Source organism: Camelus bactrianus, chromosome 20 (assembly GCF_048773025.1).
Source record: "Camelus bactrianus isolate YW-2024 breed Bactrian camel chromosome 20, ASM4877302v1, whole genome shotgun sequence".
NCBI classification, from domain to species: domain Eukaryota; kingdom Metazoa; phylum Chordata; class Mammalia; order Artiodactyla; family Camelidae; genus Camelus; species Camelus bactrianus.
Genome location: NC_133558.1, coordinates 17057796 through 17085465, shown reverse-complemented (window position 1 = coordinate 17085465; position 27670 = coordinate 17057796). Strand labels below are relative to the sequence as shown.

General features: G+C 39.9%; 1 protein-coding gene and 1 long non-coding RNA gene across 8 annotated transcripts in view; one reads left to right on the top strand and one right to left on the bottom strand.

Moving 5' to 3' along the window:
- Positions 1 to 18643, top strand: part of LOC123614051 (uncharacterized) — a 34723-nt gene extending 16080 nt beyond the window's left edge. Inside the window, exons 5-8 of one of the 3 annotated variants that reach the window (XR_012501001.1) lie at positions 6567 to 6752; positions 13373 to 13503; positions 15133 to 15239; positions 16645 to 18643. This is a non-coding gene — a long non-coding RNA (uncharacterized LOC123614051). Of the gene's footprint in view, positions 1 to 6566; positions 6753 to 13143; positions 13504 to 15132; positions 15240 to 16644 lie in introns of all 3 variants that reach the window. The other 2 variants (XR_012500999.1, XR_012501000.1) reach the window with 2 other exon arrangements.
- The window catches only part of CARMIL1 (capping protein regulator and myosin 1 linker 1), a 280855-nt gene that overhangs the window by 17028 nt on the left and 236157 nt on the right, over positions 1 to 27670 (bottom strand). For all 5 annotated transcript variants that reach the window (XM_010974227.3, XM_010974228.3, XM_010974229.2 and 2 more), the window contains 4 exons: positions 12558 to 12624; positions 12120 to 12316; positions 5823 to 5935; positions 18 to 444 (listed from right to left, as the gene is read on the bottom strand). In XM_010974227.3, coding sequence (XP_010972529.2) covers positions 18 to 444; positions 5823 to 5935; positions 12120 to 12316; positions 12558 to 12624 — 804 coding nt within the window. The remainder of the gene's footprint in view (positions 1 to 17; positions 445 to 5822; positions 5936 to 12119; positions 12317 to 12557; positions 12625 to 27670) is intronic.

The window sequence follows — 27670 nt, the reverse complement described above, 5'->3', positions numbered from 1 at the left end:
AGAGCCTCCTTCCTTACCTTCAGCGAGCAAGCGGCCCTCCTCTCCTGCTTGGCTTTCATCTCCGCCAGCAGACCGCCGCCCATCATCTGGACCCCGTACCTTCGCCCTGCCTGGGGGCTGCCCTTGCTGTCGCTTCGGTCCACCTTCCCCACATCCTCCCCTTGACATTCTTCGAGGGAGTCGGGTGTTCGGATCTCCTCTGTCCGATCAGCGTTGCCGTTGTGCTCGGCTGGCTTCGTGTCCTTCCGAGGTGAGTCCACGGCTGGACCCCTGACACCCGCCTTTGGTGGGGAGAGCTCTTCCGCCATCAAGCCTGATGGTAACCGCTCAGGTTTGGACCGGGGTTTGATTAGATTGAGGAAGCCACTTTTCCGAAAGTCTCGCTTTTTCTTCTCGTCTCCTTCGCTGAGCTCGTGGGACTCTGAGCCTCTCCCTGACCATCTCCTGTGAGGCAGAACACATCCTGTTGGGTTTACTGTGATTAATTTCCCCCAAGAATCAGCCCAAGGAGGGGGAGGGTACAGCTCAGTTGTAGAGTGCGTGCCTAGCTTGCATGACATCCTGGGTTCAATCCCCAGTACCTCCATTAAAAATAAGTTAAGTAAACAAACCTGACTACCCCCCAATACACACACAAAAGAATCAATCAAGGGAGATTGCTGTTTCTGCAGCAACCATGCTGAAGCATTTTAAAAAGCTGACTTCAGAAACAGAAAGGAAAGTTGAGTAGGATCGTGGAATCCACAGGTAAGGAAACTCAGGCACACCCAGATTCAGAATGAACACCTGAAGGAGTCAGTGGGAGAACTGCGAGCAGAGGTGAGTTGTATGTTTAAATCCCGAGTCCAGGGCCTCTCCACTTGTAAGAACTTCCAGAAAAGCTGGTGCCACTCAAGACATAGGTGGGCAACTGCCTTATTTAATTTGGCAGGCCCTGGAAAGGGCCGCATTTCCCCTTAAACCCCTAAAAACCTGCCATCATCATTCAATATCATCTGAAATCTCATCCTGGTGTGATCAACCCACACCAGGATCTGGATCCTAGCTGAAACATACTACCACTGGAAGAGGCAACAACATGGACAGACGGAAAGGGAGCTTTGGCAGATGGTTGTCAGAATATTCTGAATATTCTGAAACTTGGGAAATGGATAGGGAGAAAGTGTAAACGATGTGAGCTGAGTGGGTGGTATCATCACTGCCTTCCACTTAGAGCTGGCACAGTGAATATCAGTTTAAGTCCCCTGAGTCCACAGGGGAAGGCACAGCAAGGGATTAAAAAAAAAAAAAAAAAAAGCCCGAGAGGGGAGAAAAAGCAATAATAATAAAATAATAATAATAATGATGATGATGATGATGATGTTTGGAAGCGAAAATTGTTAGGAGTAAAAACTGACTTTAAATTTGAGAAAGCTGACCCCAGAAGCATTGGTAGGGGAGACCCAGAAGCAAATGTATTTCAGGGAAAGGAGATCAGGGCCACCCCAAAATATGCCTCTTTGGCATAGGATTATTTTTCTCACTGTTTTTAAGAACCAGCAAACACAGAAGAAGCTCTGAAAACTGAGTAGAAGTTATCCTTTTGTAAGAGAAATTTATGTTTATAAGGAGAATCTCCATCTGTCAGGATGCTTCTGATCTGTACCAGGAAGAGGAGGGTGACTGACTCTATAAATTTACCAGTGGAGAAGGCAGGGATTTAAACCTGCATAACAACCTTATTTACCATTGTTTACCTGGTTCCTGGTAACTCCCCAACCGCCCCCATCTTTCTTTCCTCTTTAACTTAAGATGGTATTTAAGGTGGTGGTATAGGCCATATTGGGGAGTTACTCAGTTTTCCTGGATATCTCTCGTGTATATAGGAGGTAAACATGTTAATAAGTTTCTGTTGGTTTTTATCCTGTGAATCTTTTTAGGAAAGGATGGCTCAGCCAAGAACCAGGAAGGGTAGAGGGAAAATTATTTTTTCTCCTCTATGTAGGAAAGCCTGCATATTGAACAGTGGTACCTCCCAGTCCCTTTCTCTCATTCTGGATCCCATAATGGGGCAGCCAGGCCAATGTCCTCCAGGCAGGAGAGCAAACCTTTTAACAAGCCCAAGAGAAAAGACCTTAAGATTCCAACAGTTAGGAAGACGCCCCCATCCCCCAACAAAATGGTCCAAGAAGGTCACCCTACATTGAAGCCTGTCAGTCAATAAGCCCCACTCACAAACTTCCAAGAAGCGTGTTATGTGCCATTCCTTGCAACATGAAAGAGGAAAAAACGTCGCATCCAGGAAGAAATAATAGAAAAATGTGACAGCAGAAATGGAAAACTCAAAGCTGAAAGATAAAGCTGAGGAAATTTCCCAGATAGTTGTGGGGGAGAGTAATAAAAAGAATGAGAAAATAGGGTAAAGAAAAAAAGCCTAGTGAATTAATAGAGGAAACACACAATTTGAATAATGGAAGTTTAAGAAAAAGAATACAGAGAAAAAGGAAGGAAAGAAATTATGAAAGAGATCATTCAAGAAAAATTCCAGAACCAAAGGACACAAATGTACAGGTTGAAATGGCTCATTAGTGCCTAGCAAATGGGCATCAACAAAACAAAACCAAAAACCCACACAGAGTGTATCATCATAAAATACCAGTATCCTAGAAACAGAAAAGATTCCAAATGCTACCTGAGAAGAGGAAAAACAAAAACAAGCCACAAAGCAAGGATCAGGACTCAAGATGACATTGGATTCTGAGAGCAACACTAGAAGCTAGAAGATAATGGGACCAGGTTTTCAAAATTCTAAAGAAAAATGTATTCCAATCTAGAGTTCTATACCTGGTCACACTACTAACAAAAATGCAAGACGTATGGGGTTCAGAAACTCACTTTCCATGCTTCCTCCGTAACGAAGCCACCCGAGAAGGTGCTGTACCAAAACAAGAGTGAGGTATGGAAGAGGATGCTACAGACACAGGAGGGAGGGAGGGGCGACCCCAGGAGAACAGCAGTGGAACTGGCCTTGAGGTCACACTGGAGGTGGTCAGACAGCAGTGGAAGATGTGCCCAGGAAGGGGAAACAGAGAAAACTCAAAGAAAAAGAGTAAATGTACACTTTTACTGGCGATCTAGGGGCCAGGTCAGTGACAGGATTACAGAAAACTAAGTTAATGCAAAAGGGCACAATTATTAACCCCAGGGAAAATCATAAGCTGTATAGGGAGGGAAGAGTAACCATAGTATACTGTGTAACTCAGCTGTGAATATTTACATGTCATAATGAAGTGGACATTAACACTGTGTAACTAACAATTATGACATCACTAAATAAGATGATGGGGAGAGGGAAGAGTGTGTGTGTGTGTTTGCTTGGACAGTAGGGTCAGACTGGATAAACGATCATCCTCCACAGTAAGAAGTCAGCAGTTACAGTTGCTGTCGGGAAAAGGGAAAGAAACAAGGGCCTTTTTGTCTTTTAATAAAAGCCTTGAAGAACATCTGACATTTTAAACTACGAGCATGTGTAACTTTGATTTTCCAGTTTTTTCCATGCTAATTAATGGTTTTACCTATGCCTAGACCTCTACATATCAAACTGACAGTAATCTGTTTTTATCTAACAAAATGAAACAAATCACAACTTCTAGTAGATTCCGTCATTCGACGAAAATCGATGTACCTAGTTCCATTTGTGCACTGGAACAGGAAGAGAATCCTCCCAGAGCAGTATCTCTGCAGAAAGTGGATTTTACAGTTTATTAAGTTTGTCTAACTTTCATTCAGAGCATATTAAAGGAGGAGGCGGCTTTAGGGTAGAGGACATCACACAGGGAGTGACAATACATACAATCCAGATGCAACGTGAACAGACCCCTCACTTACTAAGTCTCAATTTCTCAAGTTTAGGGAGAGGAGAGCCTATGGTATTATCTCTTTATACAGATACAGGCCAAGATTGTCTTGATTCATTCAACCAATAGTGAAAGAGGGCTGACTGTGTATTACAGGCTGCATCAGACACTGAAATTACAATGAAAAATAAGACCAAGGCGTTGTTTCTGAGGAATAGCATTCTACAGGAAGAAAAGACTCGAAAGTGAATCACTAAAAGGGGGGAAGGTATAGCTCAAGTGGTGGAGCATGTGCTTAGCATCCACAAGGTCCTGGGTTCAATCGCCAGCACCTCCATTAAAAACAATAATAATAATGATGATGATAATAATAATAATAATAATAATAATAATAATAAAAATAAACCTAATTACCTCCCCCCAAGGGGAAAAAAAAAGAAAAAAGAAAAGAAAGCAAAATCATTACGAGAGACTTTTCCTGTTTGGCTTTGTTTATGTTGGTATTGCTTGAATCTTTTACATTGAGAATATTGTTCATCCATTCCCCACATTGTTTAAAAAACCCCACCAAACAAACTCTCGAAGGCTCACATGTGCTCTAACAGACGTGTGCAGAGGATAAAAAAAAGTGTTGAGTCAGCAGTAGAGAAAAAGCAATTAATTTGGGGGGTAGGGGAAGGAGGAGCAGTCAGGGGAAAGCTTCAAAGAATAAATGACATTTAGGTGGAATCTTGAAGGATAGGCGAATAGAATTTTCCCTAGTATGCCAAGCTTCAAGGCCAGTGTCAAAGAAGACAAATAACTGGGTCCTAAAGCTTATAACGTTCAGTAAGTTAGACTGTTACGGATATAGAATTAACTTACTCCCACCTCGCCATCCTGCTGAGGCAAGATAAGGCACATCAATCTACAGAACTGACTAGTTTCTTCCCTCCCTGTGCCTGGCCTGCCCATCCTCAGCTTATCAGGATGGTTTAAATTCGTGCCTGCATTTGATATCTCAAGGTGAAGAAGACTGCACAGACGCAAATCCACACACACAGTGTATTTGGGGATGGATCTATATTTAGTCAGGGATTAAATAACTAGGTACATATTATGCTCAAAAGCTGGAGTGTTAATAAAAGTTAATAAAAGTTAATAAAAGTTCCATGGAATTGTCTTCTAAAGAAACTCCATCTTAGTAATACGAATATGCAGAGAGAACTTTTTAGAGTCTAACTCTGAAGCCTCTTTGCTAATTCTGCTGTCATCTTGACACTGTCTGTTAAATCATGGCCATTGAGCAATGATGTAGGGCCCCCAGTTACATCAAATTATGAACAAGAACTTAAAAATACAGTTGCCTCTTGAACAACATGGGTTAATTTGCATATAGCTTATAATCGGCTCTCAGTATCCGAGGTTTTTCCTACATCCACAGATTTAACCAGCCAAGGATTGTGTAGTACTGTATTATTTACTATTGAAAAAAAATCTGCAAATAAATGGACCCACACAGTTCAAACCTGCATTGTTCAAGGGTCAACTGTAAGTAATCTCAGCCTGCCAAGCAACGCCCACTGCCCTATAAGACAAATCTGGGTAAACCTGAGGAGGCCCTAAAACGTCACCTTGGGGAGCCATGTTTTGTGGTCTGACTTAGAACAGTACAGTGGTTCTTAAACTTGAGCCTACCTTAGGATACCCCAGAGCGCTTGTTAAAACACAGGTTTCTGGGTCCTACCTCCAGTTTCTGATTCAGGAGGTCTGGGGTAGAGGTTTGAGAATGTGCATTTCTAACAAGCTCCTAGCTGACAGCACTGTTGCTCCCCTGAAGATCACGTTTTGCAAGCCACCAGAACAGTAAATCCCATATAAAAAAAATGTATTTCATACATCTATATTAAATAAATGAGCCTTAGTATATATACACCAAGTTTAATTGTTAACAGTAATTTAAATGTGAATTAAATAGTGTTATTAGTGAAATGACTCTGAACTCACTTGGAATCCATTTTGGTCACCTTCTTGGTGAAAAATTCATCTACACCTTCATCTACTCTCCCCATAAGACCGTTCTGTTCACCATCTTGGGAGACTATGCTGGAGGCACAGACCTGCAAATTGAACAGGTATAATGTTAATTTACATTCAACTTAATTCAGGAAACATGCATGCTAGATTCAGGGCACTGTGATACAGGCCACAGGAAGGACTGATGGAAATACGGGCCCTCAGATTCCACGGGAAGAGAAGTTGTGTGTACAACTGTAACCAGGGTAGAAAGAAACAAAAGTCAGAAATGCTCTATAAACACAGAGCCAGGTGGAGGATTAACACTGACTGATGTCTCAGAAATGTGTAGGAAGGCGTTGCGGGCTATTGGTGGAGAGAATGCATGAAAAAATGACACACAGGCTAAATTTTGAGAATGGCAATAATTCCATTGGCCAGGGGCCTGCGGTTTATTGGATGAGGCAAACTGCTGAGTATAATCCCTGGCAGACACTGAAAGTGGCCACTCCAAACTGCCTCACCTGCTACCTTTCTTGCTTGCTAGAAGAACCCTGATTTCAAGACATGACTGCTTATCTGAATAAGTCAAATACAGTAATTCTATCTCCTTGCCCATGACTGGTAAGCATGGACGCGCGATACAGTTCCGATCAGTGAGATAAGAGGGGAAATCTGCCGGGGGCTCAGGGCAGGTGTTCCTGCAGAAGAAGGGGTATGTTTTATTCTGCACAGTTATGGGAGAGAGGATGTGATGTCTGAGCTGTGGCAGCTGCCTGGAGTTCAAGAAGAAGCGAGCCTGAGGACAAAAGCCAGTGTGCAGAGGATGACAGAATGGAACAGTGGAAAGCACCTGGCTGCTTGTGCTGTGCTGCTGAATAAACCAGTCCCAGATCCTGAGACTTCTGGATTTCTTGTTAGGTGAGAAAATAAATATTTCTCATTATTTAAGTCATGTTTAGCTGAGTATCTCTCATTACCTCTAGTTGCATGAATACTTCCTAACTAATAATACAAGGACCGACAGTGAAGAGCTTTGAATCCTATGCTAAAGAGTGTGGAACTTACTTTGTAGGTGATGGGGAGCCCCAGAGAAGTGGCATGGCCCAACTTGTCTTTTGGTCAGATAATTCTGGGATAGAATGAAGGATACTTTACAGAAGCCAGGGATTATAAGCAGGGGAATCTGTTCAGGAACACAAATGAAAGACTTCTCTAATTGTTTAGTCTCACCTGGAGGAGATGAGGGACCAATCAAAGACAAGCACAATGAGAAAAGAAAGAAAGAAGTAGCCTAAGATGAGGCTGAAGTTTCTACACGGGTGAAGGGGAGCATGGTTCTCGGAACACAGTTCAAAGATCTGATCTGGGGGGAAAGATGATGAGTCCAACCTCAGGCAGTGTTGTGTGAGGTGCTGTGGAAACTCAGGCAGGTGTCAAAAGCTTGGGTCTCAGGAGAGAAGCTAGTAAGAAGCTGTAAGGAAATTATTCATCAATCTAGCATTTCTCTTTGAATGGACAACTCACAGTGAGCTCAGTAACATTCAGGGTTTGTGTCTGGGACAGTGGATTAATATTTCACGCAGACAGGTTGTGGGCCACTGAGAAAGAACCTGTAACCTGCCCATTCTTTTTGGGCACAAGGACACATTCCCATGTGGTTGTGGTATCTGGTCTGGATGTCTTGCCATAGGGCGGCGGGAAAGTTCCTTCCTGAAATCTTGATTTGCAAGTCTCAAGTTGCCTCTGGGGGAACCCGGCTCATGTCTGCACAGGCATTGTTTAAAAAGACCACATCACTGGCTTGAAACAATCACCCACTCTAGTCATTGGCAGCGTCCGTGATGAAAATGAGCCGTGTGTTTGAGTTCACATTTGTAAAATGCTGAGAGGTGAGCATTTAATAGATAACAAAGGACTCTGTGAAATGCGAGTAAGAAAAACAATTAAACCTCTCATCTGAATGGTGCTTTACAGCGGGGCAAGGCTTTCCTGTGAATTGCAGTGGAGCAGAGAATCACCCAAGCTCGATAACTCAGTTATGGAGAGAAAGCAGCGCACTGAATAACTTTTGTTTTGATTACAAAAGACCACGTTGCACAGAGCTTGCTTTTATTATCATTTTTCCTTTTGTAAAAGAACAGAGAATGGAATCTCTATAGTTATAAAAGCTCCCTAAGTGTGTACAGTGCTTGATGGTTTACTATTTCCTCTTCGCATTTACCCTTTGAACTGAAAAGGAAAGATAGTTTCAGCCGAGGTTTTGGTTACTCCCAGATCAAACAGTGGCTCAGAGGGTGAGGGGCGCCCACATAGGTCACTGGACTGATGGATAAGAATGATGTGTCCCCAGGACAGATGGTTCTAACGTGGGGCTCCCTTCCAGTGCACCCACGTTTCCCCTCAGAGGCTTCCTCTCAAATTCCTCTTCCCATTTTGAGAGAAAAAAAAGAAAGTTTTACTAGTATAATTTCTCCTTTCAAGCTCTTTTTTTTTTTTTTTTTTTTCCTGCTTTGAAACAGAATTCACAGCTAGCACAAAAGGTCTCTGGGGACGTGAGTAACATCAGTGGGTTTTAGAGATGGAGACACACAGGGCTCAACAAAGCAGTCCGCTTTCCTGCAGCACAGGCCAGTTCTTAGGGTCAGGCGGGACCTTCTGGGATCCCCCAGTCCACCTCTGTCATTTTTGAGATAAAGCGATTAAGAGCAGAGAGGTTAAGAGAAGTCCAGCATCTCTGGGAGATCTTTAGTGAGATGCGGGTTAAAAAGCGTCTATTAAAACAGGAAAAGGTGTCAGCAGCCTGTCAGAAGAGCAGTAGAAAAACTCAAGACTCAAATGAAATGTGGTTGGTCAAAATAGGTCAAGGCTAAACACACATGCTGTTTTAGCTCAATTTCTAGCAAAAGGGAATGACAGAACATAGACACATCGGAAGTTTTCAAAATTCCATTTGATTTGGGTCTTTTCAGTCAAGGAGAGTACATTTCAGATGAAAAAGGGGAGCGTGGCTGTTGGAAAGGGAGAGGAGAAACCTTAGCCTTGAGCTGGTTGGAACCGACAGCATCTGTGCGCAGAGAAAGGATTTTGCAAATAAAATCAGAAATTGCTGTTGTTGGTATTTGAGAAGTAAAGGAGGTAGATTTTGCACGTCTGGTGTATAAGTAAGTGCTACAGGGATAATTTGTGAATGTTTAAAAGATAAGCCGGTGATTATGAGAACTGAAGACAATTCAGACCACCCTCCCATCTTGCTCTGCCTGGATTATTAAGATGAATGCAGCAGGGAAACACTGTAGGTGGTACATCTGGGTTTTGACAAGGCAGCTGCCAAATCTCTCATAATGTCTCCACAGGACGGAAGGGGGAAGATGGGCAGGAAGTAAGGACAATTAGGTACGTTAGTAACTCTGAACAAATATACCCAAAGAGTGCTAATTAGTGGGTTGAATAGTCATGAAATCTTCCATGCATATATTAGACAGTAAGAAAGATGAAAAATTGAGAGCCAAGCAATCCAGTCAGGGAATAAGGAACTCAAAAGGAAACAAAGGAAATAAAATTAAAAGGTAAGGCAAAAATTAATAAACTTATATGTATAACTGAACCACTATGCTGTACACCAAAAAGTAACACAACATTGTGCACTGACTATACTTCAATTAAAAAAATAAAATAAACAAGCTCTCTTTTCCTTTAAAAAAATTAATAAACTAGAGAGAACTAGGAAGCTATCTTTGAAAAAGACTAATGAATGAGACCTTATGAAACTAAGAGAGGCATTAAAATATATTAGAAATGAAAAAAATGAAGCATAGTTACTGATACAGAAAAGATTAGAAACTCATAAGAATTCTATAAACAACTAAATGAACAATTAGACTAAGTGAACATCTTAGAAAAATAGAAATTACCAAAATGGTCTCAAGAAGAATTAGGTAATCTGAATAGATCTGATGAAATAAAATTCATATTTTATGGCAAGACAAGAAAACTTTAAACATAAAATTTTTCTCTGCCCGTTTGGACCTCCTCCCTCCCCTCAGTATACTGTGCATCTGCGTTAACCAGACCTCATTAGGAGAAAACCTTCCTTCTTAATCTTATAAGGCATCAGAATGACCCACTTCTCACTTTGTACGTGTAGATCTGGTTGTTGTAACCTGTCAATATGCCATCTGAAGTATAACCTTTTGTCTCAAAAACTTCTATTACTATGCTTTGATGCCTAATGGGCAGAACAGTCCTCAAAGCTTTCTGAAGGATTGTCTCCTGGGTTATACTCCTCAGGTTGGCAAATAAAATTTCCCATTTCTTTCTTAGATTGACTACTGATTATTTTTTTGTCAAAAGATCTATCAGATCAAATCCCTAGTTTAAAAAATCTGCATATCAGCATTATATGCACACAGCACCCAGATACCACATCAGGCCCAGGTAGCTTCCTAGGAGAGGAACAGAAAATCTATATTATATGTAAACTGATCCAGAGCTTCCCAACTAATTTTATGAAGATAGCTGTGATATGGCGATTTATAATACGAAATACATATATCTAGTCTTTATCCCCATTTCTGGCACATAGCTCCTAAGCCCTTAGAATTTCCTAACTGATGAGAATGATAGAGGTGTTCTGGTTATACTAATGAGGTGACTTTGGAACCCACCTAAACATGGAGGCTGATATCTAAGAGACCACCCACATGATTAGAGTTTGGAACTTACAGTCCCACCCCTAAATTTTAGGGAGCTGATAGAACCTGGGGGTTGAGCCAATCACTAATGGCCAACTATTTATATCAGTCATGACTGTGCAATGAAGCCGTCATGAAAACCCAGTAGGACAAGGCTTGGAGAGCTTCTGTTGGTGAACACGCAGAGATACAAGGAGCGTGGTGTGCTGGGAAAGGGCATGGAAGCTTGGAGCCCCTTCCCCCATACCTTTCCCTAAGCATCTCTTCCATCTGGCGGTTCCTGAGTTATATCCTTTTATAATAAATTGATAATCCAGTAAGTAATGCCTGGGTTCTGTGAGCTGCTATAGCAAATTAATGGAAGCCAAGAAGGACTGTGGGAACCTCTGGCTTATAGCCCGTCAGTCAGTATGAGTAACAACTGCCAATGAAAGAATGTCTCTCACCACATGGTTTTATAAGAATTAAGCCATTAGCCATCGCAGTCACTGACCCTCAACACACCTTGAAAGGAATTTAGGGTGCAGATCAGGAATGAGGCTCTCTGTGCTCTGGGAAAATTGGCAGAATAGGCCTTCAGACAGTTAAATATTTTCAGGAGAAAATCTGATGAAAAATGCAATTGGTGTCAGAAATGTTGAAAGTAAAAACAATCTCCATACCTTGGCCTTGAGAATTCTGACACCTGACATCTAAAGCCCATTAGGGGCGTCAGATGTCAAGGACAAGCTCTAGAAAAGCTAAGACTGATTTAGGGAACACTGAGGCTACTCAATCCATCAAAGCAAACAACAGAGCAATAATATTAAATGACTGCGGCTACTAAATACTGTAAACTGCTCACTCTCCACTGAAAAACATGGACTATGGTGGCTGTGTGGCAGCCTCACAGTGCTGTTAGATGCAAAAGCACTTTGAAAATCGCAAGGACTGTGAAACTGTAAGGTATTGTATGTTCACAATGAACCCAAGGGAAAGCAAGCTGTGGCAGGTTTCTCAGTCCACCAAGCCTCTGGGAAGAAGCCAGATCTATTTAGACCCATGACCATGGCATAAACTGCATTAAGGCTCATTAGCACCCACAAGTCAGTCCTCTCCTGAGTAGAGAGAGCAGGACATTCAGAGTCACACCACCTGCGCGGTTCCCCATGCACAGCCTCTTCTCCACCATTCAGTTATCAAAAGCCAGGGCACCAGCACAGGTCAGAATATGAAGACAGGAGTATATGTGTGTGGTCCAAAATCAAACGCAATTTTTAATCACAAATCAATTCTTTGGTACTTATTTTCCATCTTTTAACACTCGGACACTAAAATTCTATAGATGTAGCCTGTGTATCTCACCCACGTGACTGATATTTTTCTAAGGACTTCCAAGGATCAACTCTGTCTGAAAGAGTCAAAAACTGTAGTGTCCCCTTTTCCAACGTTGCTGAGCACTAACTGAGATATTCCACGTGAATGCACACAAAGAGGTTCTGTTCTCCTCAACTACAAGCTTTCACATGTGCAAGGTGTTTTTGTAAGACTCTCAGGCGTTCCCCCCCAGGGAAGACAGGGTGAGAGAGGGAAGGGGCATCTCCAGTCCACTTACCGCTGCTTGGGTAGATTGCTGCTTCTTGATCCGTCTTGGCCTTAACTTGGTGAAGTGCTCCAGCTTCTTTCCTTCCTCGGAGGGCAAGTCAGAGAGAAACCCTGAGCTCCGTTTCTCTTGTCTGACAGATGGGAAAGGTGGGTCTTCAATGTGAATGGGCACTTCTTCCAGGGCTTTATCAAGATCAAACTCCATTTCTAAAACAAAGCAAAGCCCAGGGCTGAAGCTTACTATAAAGAGATGAATAAAAGACCCCTCAAAGTAATTTTAAATCTATCGGGGAATAGCAAACACCCATTCACAAATCACTTAACTCTTTCTCAGTATTTACTCACTGAGAACATCCCTAAAAAATACCTGTGAAATGGTCCAAGGTCCTTGCTGAGTGTGCTTCACAGATGTAAGGAAATGACTGGCATTAGCAAAACCCTCACTTACCAAAGGCCCTGGAAACAGGCCGCAGCATTCGGCTGTGAATAGTCTTCCTCTTGGACTTAGGAGTCATCTAGCAATAAAGTAAAGAAAGTACTTAGGCAGGAACTTCCAGAAGACTGGACTTTGAAGCTTCAGCAACATTGCGGGGAGTGTTAATATTTGGGATCAATTGTTTAAGTTCAGTATTTGTTTTACTTCTTTCGAGGATGGTTAGTAACATCTGACAGCCTGATTGAAAAGACTAAGCCAAAACATTTCTAAATGTTTACCATTTTCTCAAATGAGATAGCCCACTTACTCCTTCCTCTGGCCCTATTCAGTTAAATTCTACTTATATAGCTAAAAGGAACAATGAATGATATAGAATTTGATTCCAAGTGGCACATGAAGATGTTAGAACTGGTATAAACAATAAAATTGAAAGAGTGTACAAATCAATCGCTAAAAATTGAAAACACAGTTATTCACCGTTCATTATCATGGCAATGTCAATGTAAGCAACATGGAACTCTTTGTCATCTTAACGACTTAAGCAGCATAACTTTTGTTTCACACTTCTGCCACAAAGATTTTGATCTTTACATTATAGGCAAAGACCAAAGACCAAAGGAAAAAGATGCCATGATTTAGAAGTCTGTATCTGCTGTCACTTCTCAGTAAGATGTCTTTGATCCTGCTGTCCTTTACAAAATGAGACCAAAACCCAAACCATGGCCAAAACTTCTGAAGAGCATCTTTCTAGTATTATTGTCAACTGTTCATTATGTAAAGTAAAACCTCAGGAAGACATTAGCTTCTCCCTCAATCGGATCACACAGGTCAAAGCTGGAGAGGACCTTTGTCATCACCTCCACAAACAAATTCCAAGGAAGAAACTGAGTCATGGAGATGATAAAGACCACCATTCGAGTCAACAGGAGCAGGGCCAGGGACAGACCCAGATCAGAAGGTCAGCTTAGCATCCCTCCCACCTCATCACTTGTTTTATCAATATACAGATAGATGGATTTTATGGATGTTAACAGGTTTGATACTGGAAAATGGTATTTGTGTAAACTAAGAGATAATATAACTGAAAGAACTTAGTTTAGAGACTTCACTTTCCCTTAATATGTTGTCACTGAAAGCTTTCTCAAGAAAAAAAAATTCACGAGATTGATAAACTTTCTTCAGTTCAAAGAACAAATTGTTTCCTATTGACCTTCAAAGCAAACAGCTTTATTGTTTTGACAATTTTATATCAGTTTTAATAATTATATCCTTTTGCTATTATTTATTATTGTGAGAAAAGGGAAATAAAAAGTAATGAGCAATGGAATTTAAATCCATACTGGTCTTCTTGAAATACAGAGTGAAACTTGCTGATTTGGTTCTTTCAAGGTTTTGTTAAAAACAGACAATCAGAGGTCTCTTTTTAGAAAGCATTGAGCTTTGCAGGTTCAATAAAAACACAACCAATCCAATGCAAGTGGAAAGGAATCCATTTTCAACGTAGTTCTCCCTAAAACTGGCCTTGCCGTTGGCTGAAAAAGTTAATGGCCTGACTGGTCTATTCCCAAATGAAACCTCTAAAAATAATTCTCAGGAGACACAAACTACCAAAATAAATGCTATGTTCAGTCATGAACATTTCTTCAGTAATTCTGTCCACTTCGTGCACAACCGCCATAGGTAACAGGATCAAGAAGTAGCTTGGGATATAATTTCCAGCCAGCTCATTTAGATGGTCACAACTAAATAGGAAAGTTTAAAAAAAAATTCATAGAATGAAGATGTCTTCCATAATTTTTCTCTGACTCTTGATTAGATTTTACAAGAAAAGAGGGCAAAAATAAGAAAAGATGAACAAAAATTATCTGGGTCAAGATTCCCTATTTAGCCTTTATAACAAATACCAAATACATAAAACATGACAATAATGGCATTTCAAATATATTATAATTTTAATAAATAAAAATACATATAGAATTATATATAAAAATATATATAATATAAAAGATAGAAGCTCATGTACAAACTGATGCCTATCTGTAAACAGATCATTCAGCTCAACCTAATTTCACAGACATACTGAGAAACATACAGAATCATCAGGATTTTTGATGGCTGACATCAATCAAAGGGAAACTACTTTGCCTTTCTTGGTCTAGCTTTCTAATGCCTCAAAACCTAGTATATGAAATTTGACTATCAGAACAAAGCATTCTAATACGTTTTCACTGCTTTCCTTCATTTGATGTGCTCCTTAATAGCATACAACTTCTAACAACTTTTGCATTTCGCATAAAACTCTTTCACTGTATTTGACATGTCTTAGTTCTTAAGTTTTGCCGTGTTTGGACAGGGCCAATGAACGGCCTTTTGTTAAACTGGGCAGGGCTTGCAGTCAGGCTAGTTTCCACAATTGGTGTTAAGAATGCAACCCAATTTTATGTTTCTTTTGATGGATGAACTATTTTTGTAATCTCTTACTTTCATGGGAAAGAATATGGGTTCAAATATAACAATGGAGAAAAAAATGAATTTTATTTCTTCATAATTTTCTTTCTTTTCTTTACAATTATTTCTTCCTTAACAGTTTTACAGACAATATGGCCTTGCTCAACGTACTGGCTTATTACTGTGATTCTATTACATATGAATTTAAAGCAAGAGGAAATGTAAGAATGAGCTGTGAACATCCATGTAAGTGTATATTTCAGAACAAATATTGTATGTTTCTCTAGAAATACGGTTTATGTGGACTCTCGCCTCCCCCTTCTCACACCTGTTGGTTAGATGAATTGCATCCTGGAAAAAAAAAATTTGACTTTACCATCCAGATTTACCTTTACTCTCTTCCCCTTTTGTACCAAAATGAAAGGGTTAATTTTCTCAGACTATTTTTTCAGTCCTCATTTACCTTTCCTGGACATTTATCAATGCCTAAGTATTTTCTGATCAGAGAAATCACAAAGTGCCCTTCAGATGAAAAGGGGCAGCAGTGGAAGCGGAAGAGGTACACACATCAAATGGACCTTCCATAAATCAACTGAGGATTAACATAGCCAACTATGACCTCAAGGCCCAGACAGAACTACTTTATCTTCAAAAGTGCATTTTATGAATAATAAGGAATTTTCAATATTCACATCCTCAGGAAACATGAGGAACATGAGCCCTTTAAAATATAACTTGAGAAGGAAAACCCTAAACATACTTATTCTGACATCACAAACATGAATAAATCCCCACTGTGGCAGACAGTGAACAGAATGCATGCCTGTCTTCTCTAAGAATCCAAAAGCAGCACAATGTCTACACTGCTTGGAAATCTTACTCATTTGATCCAATTTTTATAATGTATTTAAAACTATTATCCAGGTAGCTCAATAGTGATATACACACACACACACACACACATATATATATACACACACACACACATATATATATACATACACACACATACATATACATATACATACACACATACATACGTACATATACATATACACACTTTTACAAGTTAAGGATTAATGTTAGACCCTTACAAACAACATGTTTACTCATTTTAAACACATAATTCCTAGACATACTATTTTTTTTAAATGAGAGTTAAACTGGTTCTATCACCAGAAAAATAGGATGGAGTAGTTTCCTTGTTCATTTTACCAAGTTTGCTCAAAGAATAATAAACAACACTCTCACTCCAAGCTCAAGAATCCTTAATTACTTTTCCTTGAGGTTAAAACAAACAAGCAAACAAACAAACAAAAACCAAAAAACAGTTGGAAAGCAGATTAGTAAAATTCTTCTAATATAAGAAGGTATTTATGATGCCGATTTTCTACAACTCTGGGAAACAAGTAATATGACAAGAATCAGAAATTAAAAACCCTAGAAGTGTGAGTAATCATGTCTTTTTTTTTTTTTAAAACATGTTTGGAATAAGCACTTTTCTCCTCTTGAATTTTATACCCTCTTCATCAACACTCTGCTTGCTTTCAGGCACATGGCTGGGGATATTTTAAATTCATCACCTGTGTTGCTAGCTGAACCATCTTGTAAAATCCCATCTTATCTCTAAACTGCTGCCTATTTCATTCAGGATCCACAGATGGATGACGACACTACAGTCTCCTGGGAGACCAGCCAGGCAGCAGGGAAGCAAATGGAGCACAAGAATGTAAACTAGTACAGCCAGAATCTGCAGAGCCACCAAAAAATACTTACACTTGTACAGCAGAGAGTCTCCATGCAGCAAAAAGAAAGGAAAAAAAATATGAATGGAAGAGAGATAAAGCAACAGCATTACAAGAAAAGGGGAGGGGAGACACCATACGCAAACAGAAAAGCTACATAAAAAGCCTTCATAGCAAAGGAAAGAGGCAAGAATGAGGCCAAACTATTATTAGCTTACAGCATCCAACTTAGTTTTTTATAAGCAGAAGCACAGTTACAGCTTGAAAACTGCAGAAACTCTTAAGCGATATTACCTCTTTTGCTAAGGGCATGCAAAGTGTCCTCTACCAACTCTGTCAGGTATTAACACCATTTGGGGAATGGAGACAAAATTAGCTCCAAAGGCACTAACTGGTGGACAGAACACTGGATGGATATTAGCAAACTCCATGCAGCTTTTGGTTCTTGGGCCACAGGGCTAGTCCCAGCAACAAAGTGGGGACAGTGTATCTATGCACACATCTAAGCATCCCTTCGGGGCGGGGGGGAGGGGTTCCTTTCCATCATCCTATCTTACCCACTGTGATGCAGTAGCTTTAAAAGTTCTCTCTCCCTCTCAGTCATCAAAGCATTCCAGGCGAGGATCTGATGCCAAAAGCTAACATAGTTACCTACCTATAGTGTCACTGATGTTGATGGTACCTCATACTTTGGTGGGAATTTAGGTCACCTTACATTTCATATTAAATCTCTAATTGAATAATTTTTAAAACCTCATTGGTCATCACTGACACTTGTTAGGGCTTTTTCTTAATATTCTGAAAATTTATAAAAGAGCCTTTAAAAACATAGCAAACACCAGAAAATCCTATTATAGAATGTTAGGCTTTGTGAAAGCAAAGTATGAGGGTGGGTGGAATCTTTTCCAAACCTGAAAACACACTCTGAGAAAGGCCACCTACTCTTATCTACATGGGGATGGCTTTTTTTTTTTTCTTTCTTTAACTTCCTTATTTTGTGTGTGTCAATTCTTCTCAGTTACAACAGGATGAAAATACAGGGCTCCTCAATTTGGGAATGTAAACAGTTGGGTGACCCGCAAGTAGAGGGCTTCCCGTAACCATCACCACCATCAGCATTATCATCCTCAGCAGTATTTGCTTATCAGAAAGGCTTCCATCAGCAAGGCCCTGAAGAAGTCTCAATCCCCAGACTTCTAATTTCATATTTTATTAATTTTCTTCAAATAGGCCTCATTTTATGATACATTAAATTAGATTGGAAACAGCCTTGCTGAATGAAAGGAGAAAAAGTAAAAATGTATTTTCAAATATTCTTGAATTGTCCGAAATGAAGACTCTTGCCCCTGTTGTAACTATATATCCTGTGAAAAGCCTCCTTCAAGGTGAGACTATGGATACAGACATAGGAGAGTTACAGCCGATGGTTAAGTCCCATAGATAATTTTAGACTTTCTTTCTTTTTGTGAAAGGTTAATTCAACATGACAAGTAACTCTGTCCCAATTATTCACCTAAAGATCATTATAAGTGAAGGTGATAAAGCTTTCAATTGGTTCAACTCCTAAAATGGAAGGCAAGCAAAAAAAATGTTCCTATCAAGATGGAAACCATGGCAACAGACAGTTCAACTTATCAAACAAATAAAGATCATTAGTTCACTACTCCTGCACACTTTTCGGAACTCACTTAACATACTGACTTCAGCATCTCCCCTTCAGGACGAGGGAAGGACAACTAGTGAGTGAAGAGAGGTCATCCTCTCCCAAGAGTGTCTCATGCTCAAGGTTTTGGCATCCAAGAAACTGAGCTCAAAGCAGTTAACGGTTGTGGAACTTCAGTCAATGTTTCTGTAAAGTCAGACCTCATTTTCTAGTTTGTAAAATAAACTGCTGCGAGGATGAAATACGATAATGAATATAAAGTGCTTATTATAGTGCCAATCAGTGACCTCACAGTACTTCAATAACAGGTAGTGATTATGAGCATCAGTAATAGTATCACTTTTTTCATTCTTCTATTCCCAACGAGAAAAACTGGGTAGAGAGGGAGCCTTCATTAGTAGACCTACCATGGCGAAAAGCTGGGAACAATCTAAAAGCCTCCTGAACAAGGGGATGGATAACTAAAATGAGGTATATTCAATGATGGAACAGCAGCTAAAAGGGGGGAAAAAACTTTACAGCAACATGAAAAATCTCAAAAGATAATAGTGAAAAAAAGCAAGTTTCAGAAAGATACACACGCTATGATGCCATTTATGTAAATTCTAAAAACATACAAAATAACACTATATACTGTTCACGAAAACATGTATGCTTGAACATACGAAATAAATAGTGTCCAAACTCATGACAGTGGTGCCTCTGAGGAAAGGGGAGAAGAGTGAGGCTATCAGGAGTGGTCAAATGCGGCCACAACTTTATCAGTACTGTTTCATTTTATTTAAGATTCAACAAATATTTATTGAGCACCTACTGTGCCCTGGATACTTCTGGAGAAGGGGCCTGGGTATAGCAGTGACTAAGCTAGATGAGGTCCCTGCATTCCGAGAGTTCATATTCTGGTATCAAAAAAACACACTGGCAAAACAAAGATGCTAATGTGCTAACAGTTGTCTGTTCAGGTTGGTGGGAACATAGGTATTTGACTTTTTTTTTTTTTTTTTGGTGTGCTTTCTTGTAGTTTTCTTAAGAACTCTTCAAAAAGCTTATTCAGTAATACTGAAAGGAATCACTCGGGTCACTTGGTGCTTACCAATTACCTGGGTTTACTCTGCAGACACCCTAAAAGACGCTCATCTGCATGACCGTGTATCACCACCACCAGGGCCCCCTCCTGATGGGTAATGACAAGGGGACCAATTTGATCATCATAATTTGGAGGTGGAAACTGATCTACTATAACATACGTGAAGAAACTTTAAAAATTCTTAAGGGAGCTCAGAGCTGTTTTATATGTAACAAGTGTTTTGTAAGTGTTATTATTGCCATAAAGCATTCAAGAATAGCTATCATCTCACTAACAGGCCATGAAAAGCTGTTCAGCATCACTGATCATTAGAGAAATGCAAATTAAAACCACACCTCACACCTCTCAGAAAGGCTATCATCAAAAGGTGTACAAATGTTGGAGAGGATATGGAGAAAAGGGAACCAACGCTGTTGTTGGGAATGTAAATTGGTGCAGCCACTGTGGAAAATGGTATAGAGGTTTCTTAAAAAACTAAAAATAGAACTACCATATGATCCAGCAATTCCACTCCTGGGTATATATCTGGAAAAAAATGAAAACACTAATTCAAAAAGATACATGCACCCCAAAGTTTAAATAGCATTATTTATAATAACCAAGACACGGAACCAACCCAAGTACCCATCAACAGGTGACTGGATTAAGATGTAGTAAATCTACACAATGGAATATCAATCAGCCATAAAAAAGAATGAAATACTGCCATTTGCAGCAACATGGATGGACCTAGGGAACAGTATACTTAATGAAATAAGTCAGACAGAAAAAGACAAACATGTTATCACTTACTTGAAGAATCCGAAAAATAATACAAATGAATGTATATCTAAACCAAAACAGATTCACAAAGAACATTTAATTGTGGTAACTAAAAAGGAGAAGGAAGTGGGGAGAGGGACAAATTACGGGTATGGGAGTAACAAACTATTATATATAAAATAGATACGTAACAAGGATATTCTAGAGAGCACAGGAAGTTATATTTATTATCTTGTAATAACCTATAATGGAATCTGCAAAAATACTGAATCACTATGCTGTATACCTGAAACTAGACAATACTGTAAATCAATCATACTTCAATTAAAAATAAAAATTCAAAATATATTAATAAATCAAAAGCACACTGCCATCTCAACATTTAGGAGACCAAGAAGCCAAATTACAACACAAACTCGGTACCACATCTACCTTTTTCATTTTCTTTACCATGAAACTCACATGTGAGGGATTTAAAAAAATTCAACATGAACCTAGATGAGGATTCACCTTAACAAAATCAGGTAAATGTTTTGCCATCCAGTTTAGCGATTCTTTCCACAAGAGCATGGAGATAGAGAGATTTGCTGTCCAAGAACTGGCCCAGACTGGGTGAGGAATAAAAGTTCTTTAGTTAGAAAATTTTAAAAATGAGGGCATTTACCTCCAAGCACAGCAATTTAGGCATATCTGCCCAAAGGCCACGGAGGTATCTTTTGGCTTTCACCTCATCGGTTCCAACCTCAGGCTCTAGGAGCAGAAAAAGCATCACACCTACAAGGATTTCAACTACAGACAGTTGCCTAGTCAAGTACATTTACTTTATGAAACATTTTTAAAGATGCTTATGCAGAAATGGCCAAAAACATTTATTATGAACTCCTTTACCAAAAAAAAAGAAAAGTGATTTTTTTCAAGTTTTTTTTTTTTTTTTTTTTTTTTTACATATGGCAGAATTCTTTTGAAACATCTTAAGCAGTGTCTCAAAAAAAAACAAAAGAGAGAAATGGGGTGAATTTGGCTGAAACAGGAGAATGCCTAGCGACTGACTCAAGTTTCCTTTAAGTGCCCCCTCTCCACCCTGTGTCCCCAAAAGTCCTTGGGGGAAACAAAGTGAACATCTTTGGGTAGAAAAGATGAGCCAGGACTCTGCCTCGTTCATCTCTAAATTCCCAGAGTCTGGCGAGAGGCTGACATATAGCAGGTGCGCATTAACTATCTGGTGAATGAATGAGTGAACTGACTCATTGCTCCAGGGCTCCCCCCACACTTGGCTTTTACAGACTTTTTTAAAACAGGAAATCTGTCACTACTACAATCATCATTTCCATTAAGGGAATTAAGGCACAAGGATAGAAGGGCACAATCTATTGTAAGAACAGGCCTTCAAATGAGACACATTTACTTTCATGAAAAGTTTTTTCTGTTGTCCTTATTTTTCCTGTGTTAGATTGATAAAAACTTCCTCATAGATCCTAGTGGCTCATGGACTGGTGTCTACTTCTTTAACCAAGCAACTCTTCAAATACATATACCTACTCTCTGCCCCTTAACTATTTAAACATTTTCCAGTTTACCCCCCCCCCCACCAAAATAGTGTAATACAAGTATACTCCATGTAGATTCCCAAATTATTAACATTCTGTCACATTATTTCCTCCATTTTCTCTTTATCACACACACACAAAATTTTGGCTGAACCATTTAAAAGTTGTTGATATCTTGGCATTCCACCTTTAAATCCTTCTGCATGAACATCCTGAGGATTATATTCTCCTACGTAACCATTCATGATTATCTCCTAACAAAGTTAACAGCAGTTACACAACATCTATGTACATACTGTGGTTCACATCCAAATTTTCCCATTTGTCCATCAAATGTCTTACAACACTCTCCCATCCCCTTTTTGGATGCATGATCTAATGGAGAATTTGCCCCTGGTCTGTATGGTTATGTATTTCTAGTCTCCTTTATCCAGCACACCCTCCTCCCCCCACCCCCAATCCTGCCTTTCTTTTTCATGATACTGACTTCCTTGAAGAATTCAGGCCAACTGTTTCCTGGACTGTCCCACATTCTATATTCGTCTGTCTCCCATCATTAGATTCAGGTGAACCATTTTTAGCACGGATGCTGAATGGGTGATGCTGTGAATTCATGACTGAATCACAACAAGTGGCACCCAGGTCAGGTTGTTCCACCGTTGGTGACACTAAATTTGATCACTTCATTAGGGCGGGAACCTCCCGATTGCTCCATCGTAAAAGTTCCTTGTGTCTTGGTAATTAATAATAACACTGTACAATGATACTTGCAGCTCATGTAGATGAGCCCATTTTTAAACAACCATTGACAATCCCTGCCTGAATGAATGAATACAAAGGGAGCCACAAAATTGTCACTTTCTACTTCTATCATTATTCCCACATTTATTAGGTGCCTCTATAAGGATTGAATTTCCCTTTTTAAAATCCTCTGTACCACCCTCTCTCTTTTATTTTCTTAGTATTACTCCGGACTTAATGGGTTTTTAAAATTAATCCAGGGTATCCTAAACTATTACTGTCATTACTCTTTTTTGGTTGCATGAAGTATCCCAGTGGAAGCCATTTCAATCTGGATTTTGCATCCTTTGTAATGATCCCACTGGATTTAGAGCCAGTCTCTGCTTTTTTTGATACAGGATAACCTAGTCTCTCCTGTGCACTTTTAAAATGGTTATGGGTAATCCCTGTTTAATGAACTAGATTGTAATAATTAAATATTTCCTACTAGATTGTCAGCTGAGTCAATGATCAAGGTGAATCAAAACTCAGTCCTTATTAATTGATTTATACCCTCAAATATCTGACCAAAACATATTATCATATTTGTACTTTGAGAAGTAATTTTTATGCATTTCCATTTGTTCAGGTTTGAGGCGGTATAAATCTTACTGAGAAAACGAGATACCCAATCCTTTCTATGATGACTGCTGGAGAGCAACAATCTTTAAGATCTAGGAAGAGTAGGAATATGGAAGCCATAACTCTGAGAGAGTTGCAATAAATCAATGGACAAAAGGAAGAATGATGTGTAGAGATTTAGTGAGGTGCCACATTTCCTACTGAATGCAGTATTAAATCCAGCTAGTCACATCACACTCATTAACTTTTATATCCAGAATCTCATGTCATATAAAAGTTAAAATGGCATCTTGATGTTAAAACCAAAACATTCAGGGAGCCGTATGGATGAGAGACAATTGTGAAGATCACAGTTGAGTACTATTTTTAAATGAACATGGTTCGTTCTGTTATTTCCCAGATCTCCACAATTTTCTTTTTATACAAGAAAATTAAATCTTTATCTTCCTCTGTCATGTTTCCTCTAGGAAACAGCTCACTTTTTACTCATTTTAACTAATCTTGCAACTAATGGGAAAAAGGAATTTTGCACTTGAACGGTCTCTTTAAAAAGTGAATATAATTTCGTATGTTTTTCTTGAGTAGTCCAAAGAATGAAACCACTTGGTACCAATGTCAAGCAAATATCTTACCTTGAAAGCATGTGTTAGTGCTGCCGGGCACAGAAGCGTGATGCTTATTAACACAAGCATCTGGTATGTGCCCCTTGTAGTGTTATAAAAATAAAAGAGAGTGGGAACATTTAAGTGCTTAATTGCACTGTTAAGCACAATGTTATTCCAATCATCATAAAAAGTTAAAAAACATTTAAAAATTGTCTTTATTGTACAAGAATAAACTATGGGGGAAAACCCCACTGAGTATTATACTTGAAAGCTATTTTAAGTTTAGATTGTTGGAAAATCCACATTTATAATGGAAGGCAAGAGTGAGGAAGACAGGAGAAGACTTAAATATTCTCCTTCACAATGGACATCATGGCTCAGGAACATCAAGATGAACAATTTAAAAAAGCATAAAATGCTTAATGCAGCACATTTGCTCTGTGCATGGAACATTAGCGCTATGTAAATGACAAAAAGAGTTAGCACCAATTCCAACACCACCACTACCGACAACAAAACCAGATTAAATCCTACAACAATTTGTTTGACTGCTTTAAAAATCTTCAGTCAAGTAAACTGCAGCAGCGCCAGGTAAAGAGAATGGATGGTGGTTTAGGGACTGGTGATTTAGGGTTCTGGTTGGGGGGCTGCAGTAATCTATCAGCAATCAGGAGATCTGGTTCTTGCTGAATGTCATGGATCTCCAAGATCTTCTAAGACTGAGTCTTAAAACTCCATATCCTAACTCTTCTACCTCCATTAGAACTTCAGGTAAGGATGGCTTACCACCCAAACTTTGTAAAGTCTGTTCTGGCTTCGAAGTCGAGATCTTTGTCATGTTCAGTTTAACTCCTTTAGATTAACGTCCCTTCTAAATGGATTCTCAAGGTAACTCTCTCTAAATTATAGATCCATCATTTTGATAATTCACTCATAACTTGAGATCATTATTCTCATTAACACATTCACCTATTGAGGAAATCTGCCAAAAGCAATGCAAAAGTTACCTGCCACTGTTTTCACTGGCTTTGGTTTCATTTTAAAGTGAATAAGCTATTTGCAATCAAGCTATAGTGAAAAGCTGGATAAATTATCTACCAAACACACTTTTTAAATGCCACTTTGCACTGTATTATAACCAAAGAAGAATGGTTTTCAGAGTATATATGTGTAGTCTATCTGCGGTCCTGCCCTACTATTAACTATAACAAACCCTGCCTTATCAATGAATGTCTTTCTTTGCATTTTCCAACACTTAAGGCTTCAGTGATAAATAACTGGACACAGATGGTCAATTCATTCAGTTACCTGTGGGGGGCAGAGACCACAGAGTGCATAACTAGAAGCATTTCTGAGGTTTTGCTAGGGCCATGACAGACGATGCACTGAAATCTTTTTCAGGAAGGACCATTTGGGCCATGCTAAATTGGGTGAGGCATTTGGAGATTTCAGCTGGAGATTTAACATTTGAACACAGGCTTGAACTTGTGCAGGTCCAATTATAGGTGGATTTTTTCAATAAATACCTACTACAGTACTACTCACTCCATGGCTGGATGAATCCGCAGATGTGGAACAGCAGACACGGGAAGTGGCTGTACAGTTATGGGCCGGTTTTCAACTGTATTGGGGGTCGGCGCCCTTAAGCCCCATGTTGTTCAAAGGTCAACTATACTCTTGCAAGGGCTGAAGTGGGTTGGGAGCTGCTCCCAGAACAGAATCCTGACTTGGCTTACAGGTACCCACCCTACCACTCAGCTCTGGTCAGCCGGTCTTCTGTCTGGGTGAGAGAAATGACCACATACCTCAATTCTGATAATCAGAGTTGTATCAGTAAGGTCTAAAGCTTACAGCATTAGTTCCCAAGGTTAAGGCTCCAATTTCCCCAGCAGGCAATGGAGCACCATGCAGTCAGAGCCGGGGACCAGTCTTGAACTTGCTATACTATAACCTCCTCAGTTCTTTTCTCTTAACTCTGTTCACCTCACTTGCCCTTTAATTTCTATTGCAGTTATTAAATGTGCCACCTAAAATAGTTTCTCAAAGAAGGCAAAACGTACATAATTCCAAGAAACAAATATAAAGTTAATATAATCTAAACTAAAATACATAAAAGAAATGCAGTTCTATCTGGAGCATGGAAGCAATTTTTTGGTCCAGTTTCCAAGTGTGGTTCTTAGTATGAAAGTCAGTATGATTTTTCTTCAGCATACACATCAAAGTGTAAAACATAAAGCTAAAAACCATTATATGTATACATATATATTTTTTAAGCCATATACTTTATATTTTGATTCTGTTAAGGAACAGGCGTGTGATAGAGGCTTCACCTCCGTCTTGAGAGATGCGAAATCCTTACGTATCAAGTTCCAGCAATGATAGTGGTTTCCTCCGAGGTACGTTTAGGGAAACTGAGATTTTGGATAGGCAACTTCCCTGTCTGAATTTCCACACGCGAGCTGAAGAACGAAGATTGACTCATCCCAACCCTAATTAGCGTTTCTAAACTATAACTAGCATAATTAAGAGACTGGGGTGGGGGTGAGTATAGCTCAGTGGTGGAGTGCACGCTTAACATGCATGAGGTCCTGGGTTCAATCCCATGCAAGTGTATTAACATCTCTGAGCTCTGAGATTCTCATCCGAAAAATGGGTTAAAATAGCTACCACACACAGCTGCCAAGACACGCACAGGGCACAGCGCATGTCACACAGTGGGTGGGCAGGTTTCCTCTTTCTGCCTATTCACCTTGCTGAGCGCTCGGATCACTGAGGATGTAACCTGCAATATTCTCATTCATAGAGCCTCATAGGTTTAAAGACAGCCAAAGAATCATTTTCTAGAGTTCCCAGAGAAATCTGTTACTGACATTTACTGCTAGCATTAGCTATACAGAATTCAAAGACACACAACTCCTGTACCCTCCAGGAGCACAGAATCTAGCAGGAAAATTGAGATAAGCAAGTAACTAATGCAAAGCCAAGACATTAAACAGAATCTACTGGGCAATTGTTATAGACACTGGGATTATGTGCTTGAAGCACAGACCCCATCTCTGCCCTCCAGGAGCTTACACTCCAGTGAGGGGAGATGGGCAAAAAAATACCTACATGAATAAACGCTTATTTAAAGTGCTGAGCAGATAAAACAGGATAATACGGTAGAGGGACTGCAGGGCTTCTTTGGCTGGGAGGTCACAGGAAATGTTGGAGAGATCTGAATTGAGACCCACGTGGTGGGAAGAAGGCAGCTGAGGGACCATCTGGTGAAGAGTGCCCCAAGCTAAAGGAACAAAGGCTGAGATGGGAGCCAGGGCAAGTCCCAGCGAAAAGCGGTAAGGCCACAGTGGCTGGAAGGAAGTGAACAAAGGAAAGAGCAGAACAGATGGAGAGAGGCAGGGGCAGATCACGGAGGGTCTTGTGGACCATGGGGAAGACACTCCATTTAGTCTGGGTGCAAGGGGAAGCCATCAGAGGGTTTGACACGTATGTACTGATCTGTTTTCTACCTCAGCTACCCGGCTACTGAGAGGAGACTGACTAGATGATTACAGACACGCAAGAGGGGAGGCAAGAGTGTAACTTACAAGTCTGTTTCAGGAGTACAGACGAGAACCAAGGGTGGCTAAGGTGAGAGAAAGAAGTGGGTATGGACGGTGAGGGAAAGGGAGAGTCTGGGGCTGACAGGGGGAGTGAGGAATAAATAGGTAGATGAGAAGGTGGTGTCACATATCGAGATGGCAAATGCGTGGGTGGGGGAAGGTGGAAATCGATGATTCCTTTTTGGACACATCAAGTTTGAGATATCTGGTGGACATCGAATTGAGATGTCCAGTAGGAAGCTGAATATACAAGCTTGTGGCTCAAGGTAGATTGAGATAAATATCATGAATATAGGAAAAGTGC